Source organism: Chlorocebus sabaeus, chromosome 21, assembly GCF_047675955.1.
Source record: "Chlorocebus sabaeus isolate Y175 chromosome 21, mChlSab1.0.hap1, whole genome shotgun sequence".
NCBI classification, from domain to species: Eukaryota; Metazoa; Chordata; class Mammalia; order Primates; family Cercopithecidae; genus Chlorocebus; species Chlorocebus sabaeus.
In genome coordinates this window covers 110,112,462-110,119,084 of record NC_132924.1, presented here as the reverse complement: position 1 = coordinate 110,119,084, position 6,623 = coordinate 110,112,462, and the positions used below count along the sequence as shown (strand labels likewise).

Below are 6,623 nucleotides of genomic sequence, written 5' to 3'. Positions count from 1 at the left end.
GTGATACCAGAAAGTTATTAATTTTTTCCTGTAAGGGATATTTAAAATCTGCCCTGCTCTTAAAGATCATAAAACAGTTTAATCTTAATATGGGATTTTGGCTGTTCTTAAATCTCTTCCTTCAAATGCAAATACTATTTTCTTTGAAAATTGAGCATATAAAATCAACTTTTGTTACTCAGAAGCAACATATACCATATTGCATATTAAGAGTTTGTGTATAATATATTTATTTGCATACAGAAATATGTATTTCTATTGTACATTTTATTATTTTATTTATAGAATATATATATATATTTAGCACATAGCATATTCCAGGAAGATACATTAAATATGCGCACATTTCATGCTACAGCGTGCACCCTTTAAGAGAAGCATTTTTAAGAGGCATGGTATTGAATATACATGCTGAGAATATACTTTGCACAATTTCATCCAGCTTTAGGTGCTTTCCTAAACTATTTGCAACACCGGTACTATGGTTGTTGAAAGGGATATTATCAAATTGGGGAGAGGGAGGAAACTATCAGTGAACTAAGTAGGAGAAAATAAAAACAGACTGCATTGCTGAGTAATTGTTGCCATCATTTTGAATTCCCATCTCTCCCAATGTCAGATCTTCAGGATCAAAAAAGCAGTGGATGAACAAAGAGCAGGAGCATGTTGGACATCCAACTTGTACATTTCAAACCAGAAGGCTTACCCCTTGTGGCTTCTCATATTGATTACTGTGCCCTAATACTTGGGAGCTGGCATTAAATTAATGATGAACTGGTAAAAGGGAAATCATTTCTTGTTTCCAAGAAATGAACAGATTTTTTCCGTATTCTTAATCTCCTCTTCTTATAAGATCACTCTGGGCTAGCTACATTATTGCTATGAAGAGAGAAAAAACAAAGACCTTACAGATATTCACCTTTCCAGTAAATGCAAAGAAGATACATGATATTGTTTCTGAAAGAGGCTCTTAATACTTTTTGAAAGGAAAAATTGCAGCTTCAGTAGAAACTGACCATATCAACTGCAAATATTTTGATGGCCAACTACTTCTACCTCAATTGACTAGATCTGTGGCAATCATAATTGAACAATATGATGCTGGAAAAAAGATGTGCTATATGCATAGTCTGGTGATTTTTGATATGTAGATGTGGCCTGAGTTCCCAATCTGTGACTGACACATACACCAGACTCAAAAGAAAAGTGTTTCTGCTACATGATTGGTGAGTATTACCTTTTTCTAACTGGTGAGCAACCTACATTGATATTCTAAAAATAATGCAGGATTATTTTCCCACTAATAAGAGGCAAGCTTTAGAAATCCCTTAAAGTAGACAAGAGTTTCTTAACCTTGGCACTGTTGACATTTTGAGCCAAATAATATTTGTTTAAAGGGGGTGGGGGAAAATGTCCTATGCATTATAGGCTATTTAGCAGAATTCCTGGCCTCTACGCACTCGATACCGATAGCATTCCTTCCAGGGTGGCAACCAAAAATGTCTTTTCACATTGCTACATGTCCCCTGTCGGGGAGAGGGGAATTGTCTGTTTGAGCGCCACTGAAATAGACAAATCCAGCAGTGGTTAATAAAAATCCTTGAATATAATCTCCATATCTCTCCAATCGTCTATCATTTTCAGTATTCCTTCCATTTTCTGATTTGTTTGACAAAGTTTCCATGGTGGCAGTCTATCTTCAATTTCTTTCTTGAACGTGACAGTTTCTCTTTCAATGAGGTTGCAGTGGCTGTGGCAAGGATCAATAACAGAGGGAAGAAAAGGAAGGATACAATGGCAGCAGAGACTAAAAGACAGCTTGACTCATGGTGATTTGGATTGTTAGAGCAAACAAAAACAGACCCTGAATCCTGAATCCTTGATGCCAAAGGGTTCTTCCCAGCTAAAGCCGAATCTACATCATAATGATACAATAAATTAAAAAGGGAAATATTTGGCTAGTCAATTCTCTGGGTTTCAGAAAGTCAAGGAGCCCACTGGCTTGATGGTATTTCCATTCATTTGATTCATTTATTTGAAGAAACAATATGAAAATAAATACGAATTTAAAATGTAAAAGTGCATGTTGAAGTAACTGTAGGTAAAGGAATCTATACAAATGAATGCTTTAAATATGGAAGATTATTTGGGGGGTAATGACTGAAGTTAATTAGACAGGAAATTGTTTTTACGAAGGGTAAGTCAAATATAAATACTGCTGGCAATTTGCTTCTTACTAACTTACAACTTTTTTTTTTTTTCCTTATGCTTTTTTTCCTTCTTAACTCTCCAAATTGTTGAGGTGGCATCAATGAGGCTAATTATACAAAATAACTCTTTTAAATGCTGGGATCTAATATTGACAAATTTATCATATAATTAACATTATTATTACTGGAGAAGATACCATAAATCTAAAATCCAAAATATGAAATTTGAAGATGCATTTATCATTTGATTTCTATAGATTGAGCCATTTTTAGAAAATCTCGTTGGAAAACCACAGCAAATAGTGTAAGAAAAATATAAAGGATAAAAATAACTAGTTACATGTGAATCCGTATAATCCTAATTCTATATTTATTTAGATGACCAAATAGAAAATCTCTACGTGGCAAGATTCTATATAATGCCACTACTTAGATAATAGTTCCTGACATGATTATTATGGTCTGGAATTAGATGGTGAGAGGTGGTATGGCAACAGCCACCTACGTCCTTCTGTCAGATTCTGTGAGCTCATTTGGCCTCTAGTTAGTTAGCCACTACATTTCTGTCACAAAGATTACTATAATTCTACTGATAAGGGAATTTTGAAGTTAAATAATGTTAGGGAGAATTGACAATTTGAGGAATATGGAATATGTAATTCTTTCAGTAATAGTTTTTAAAATACCTTTTTTTCCCCTTTCACGGGGTCATAGGATAATTGCTGACAACCTCACTTGATTATAATTTGAATATCATCCTTTAGCAGGCATTGGATAGAAGGTCCTATTCTCTAGGGACTGACCCAGAAATCATTGGTGCTACGTGAGTATGTTAATCCTCTTTAGGATTCCAAATAAATAAAACAGCATTCCTTTCTGCTGACAAGGTCAGGAGTTCATTTTCTATAAGTTAACATTTCATAGAGGGGTTGAAATAGAATGTCCTAAACTTCTATTTTTTAATCTTAAAATTCACCTGACTTTAATAAACTTGCTGCAACTAAATCGTCCATTATTTAATTTGATGAAACCTCAACTTCAAAATGACGTTGGTTTCTTAAACAGGTTTATGTTTTAGGTAGGATATTCTGTTGAAATAAAAGGCTATTTAGGAGAAAATCAGATTGGTTTTAACATTTCGCATATAGGCTCATAAGTGCAGTAAATCCTTATAGGCCTTGATATCCCCCAACGAATGCAAAGGACACACTGAGGAGGGGTGAAATGTCCATTTTCATGGCTGTCTCTGGCTAGATTTAATGAAAGTCCTGTAGGTTTTGCCTATAAACCATATAGAACAGGGATGTATAAAATAATGGCATAACAAGAAGAAAAATGGTGTGACCTAGTTGGGGTTTTTGTTTGCTTGCTTTCTTTTCATGGTGGGAAAAAGAAAGGCAAAAAATAAGCATTTATTACATTGCAATCGTCTAAATAGGACTGTAAAATAATAAAATATGTTTAACACTCTGGAGACAATTTCTGCATCCTTCTTTGATTTTCCTTCTTTATGTCCCCGTTGTATAGTGCCTATTTCTTTATGTTTAAGTCTCCATGTTTACCTTGTGACTGTGACATTTCCTTCTCTTAAGGACACATGAGAACAACAACAACAAAAGAAACAAAAAAGGAACAAGGTTATTCCTCTTGTGCAGAGACTGATAAAATTGTAGATTCAGAAGCCCTTCTTCAAGAGAGTATGAGAAAGAGTATATAGTTTCGTAAATCCACAATCCCAACATGTTTCTTTCATTGTGTCATTGCTCCTAATACTGGCAGTTTATAAGGTGCAATTTTTGCAAACTGGAGCCTAGGCCTGATAAGTGTGTCACTGCTGGGCTCCTGAATTGCACGTTTTGTAATCAGACTATAAAGTGCAGTGGCAGAGATTTTAAAACTAGGAGCTCTGTTATCCCTTTTATTCTTCTCAAGCTCCCCTTGCCCACCTTCTATCTTTTTCCAAGATGTTTTACCTTGTAGCGCCTATGTTCTTATAATGACACATGAGAAGGTGTTTAAAGGTCTTCTTGAAGGTGGCATTACAAAGTGCATAGCAGGCAGGGTTGATAGTGCTGTTGATGTAACAAAGCCAGTAACCGATTGTCCACACAGTGTTGGGGATGCAAGGTGCACAAAAGGTGTTAATGAGCACCATGACATTGTATGGGGCCCAAGTGATGATGAAAGCCAACAGAATAGCCAAGATTGTCCTGGTGACTTTCTTTTCTCGGGAAGGAGGAGGCTTCTTTTTTGCAGGCTGCTTAGTCATCTTCACAATCTTGCGGGCTACAATGTTCTGCTTTTCATCTCCATTCTGACCTGAAGACCCCACTACCTCCACGGTGGTATTAGTTGGGGTACATGAGTCACTTTTGGGGGTCTTGGTGCCAATTTTGATGCATGTTTGCTTAGAGTTCTCATCTTTGGAATGGCCCAGGGAAGTGGAAACTGTGTTTTCATCCTGAGTTATTTCGTCATCTCTCATATTAGAGGCAACAGCACTGACTGAGGTGGAGTCATTGGAGCTCTCTTTCTCCTCTCCCTGAACACAGTTTTCAGTCACAGGATCTCTCGGGGCTTTGCCATTCTGGATTTTGTTGTGCTCCAGGCCGTCGTCACTGCTGGGCATGTTGTTATTGTTTGGCTTCACTATCCTTCCTTGTACCAGACTTGGAGAAACGGGGTCTTGGTTGGCCACAGGCTCCTTCTTCTCCTTCTTTATCCTGCTCTTGCTGGCTCGGGATATGTGCCAATATAGCACAGTCATAATGATCACTGGCAAATAGAATGCTGCAATGGCCGTACCAAAGGTGACAGCAGCATTGGAAAAAAACTGAATGTAGCACTCCCCATCCTTCACAGTTCTTACCCCTACAATGAACTGCCAGAATAGAATGGCTGGAGCCCAGAGGATGAAAGAGAGGACCCAGGCAGCTGCAATCATCATACCTGCCATTTTTGTGGTCCGCTTGACTGGGTAGGTCAGAGGTTTTGTGACACAGAAGTACCTGTCAAAGCTGATGATGAGCAGATTCATAACTGAGGCATTGCTGACCACATAGTCCAGGGCTAGCCAAAGGTCACACACCACAGGTCCCAAAGGCCAGTAACCTATCACAGTGTAGAGGGTGTACAAGTTCATGGAGAAAACACCTATGATAAGGTCAGCACAGGCCAAGCTGAACAAAAAGTAATTGTTGACGGTCTGGAGGTGGCGGTTGACTTTAATGGAAACCATGACTAGAATGTTCCCGATAATGGTCACCAAACTGAGGGATCCAGCCACCAGGACAATAAACACCACTTCAAATGTCTTATAAGGACTGGTAAGAGCCAGGCTATTGTTAGAGGAGTTTGTTGAGTTATTCATTTTGTGTTCTCTAATCAGTAGCCAAGTAGCAAGTAAACATTTAAACCTGCAAGGAAATAGAATAAAATTAACAAACATAATATAAACATTGCTTTAAAATACATAATGTTGTTTCCTTTTAAACCACATTATTTTCTCCCAATTCTCCTTTCTCCTTCATGATTGTTGTGTCTACCTGCCTCAGTTCCCCATATAAAAAGCAAGACCTTTAAATGGAGGATTCAAAAGGACCTTTCAGGCTGGCAATGAACTTGAAGTCCAATAATGTTTTGAATATGTCCTTATCCAGATATGAGTATCTATCTATCTAGCGGCCTACTATATATCTCATCAATCAATGAAACTTAGCATAATACTGATAAATGGAATTAAATAAACCAAAATTACAAGCAACACTTTCTAAAACATCAAGAGATTCCTAGAATAGACATAAAAATTAGTAAACTAGTGAGAGGACTCAATTATAGAAGAAAGCATAGAATGTATAATATTGAATGTGTGACTTTTATAGTTAACAGTGCCTTTCCCATGGAAACTCTAAGCCTTTTTCACAATAATACTGAGGATGGTGAAAATAAAGATAATGTAATAATAATTTATTAGCCAATATACTCTCCCTAGATGAGAATTATTTTCCTCTGGCCTCTATTTTATTTTATACTTGTAATCAGTATTACATAGTCAGCATTTCCGATACTCCATATCTTACAAAAGAATATTTGCTTATTAAATGCATATTGAACTGAATAAGCCAAAATTATACAAAAAACTTTCCAAAGCATAAAGAAATTTCTGGAATAGACATACAAATTAATACATCAATAAGAAGACAAAATTTTGGGAGAAAGTACCACTTTTCTGAATGTTTTATTTTTCAAACTACTATCAGATCTGTTATCTTACTATTCTTTCTGGCAAACTTTTGTTTTGTAGAAGGAACTAAGGCTCAGAAAGGTGAAATCCCAGTTTGTTCAATCATTCATTTTTTCACTTTGAGCTCACATATCTATTGAGCAGCTTCTCTTAATTAGGTGTTCTGGACA

General features: G+C 36.6%; 1 protein-coding gene across 1 annotated transcript; it reads right to left on the bottom strand.

The window, feature by feature from the left end:
• Positions 1-248: 248 nt before the first annotated feature.
• On the bottom strand, positions 249-5,754 carry CHRM2 (cholinergic receptor muscarinic 2). The gene has a single exon (XM_007983041.3). The coding sequence runs from the start codon at positions 5,656-5,658 to the stop codon at positions 4,180-4,182; it is 1,479 nt and encodes a 492-aa protein (XP_007981232.2). The 5' UTR covers positions 5,659-5,754; the 3' UTR covers positions 249-4,179.
• Between the last annotated feature and the right edge of the window lie 869 nt (positions 5,755-6,623).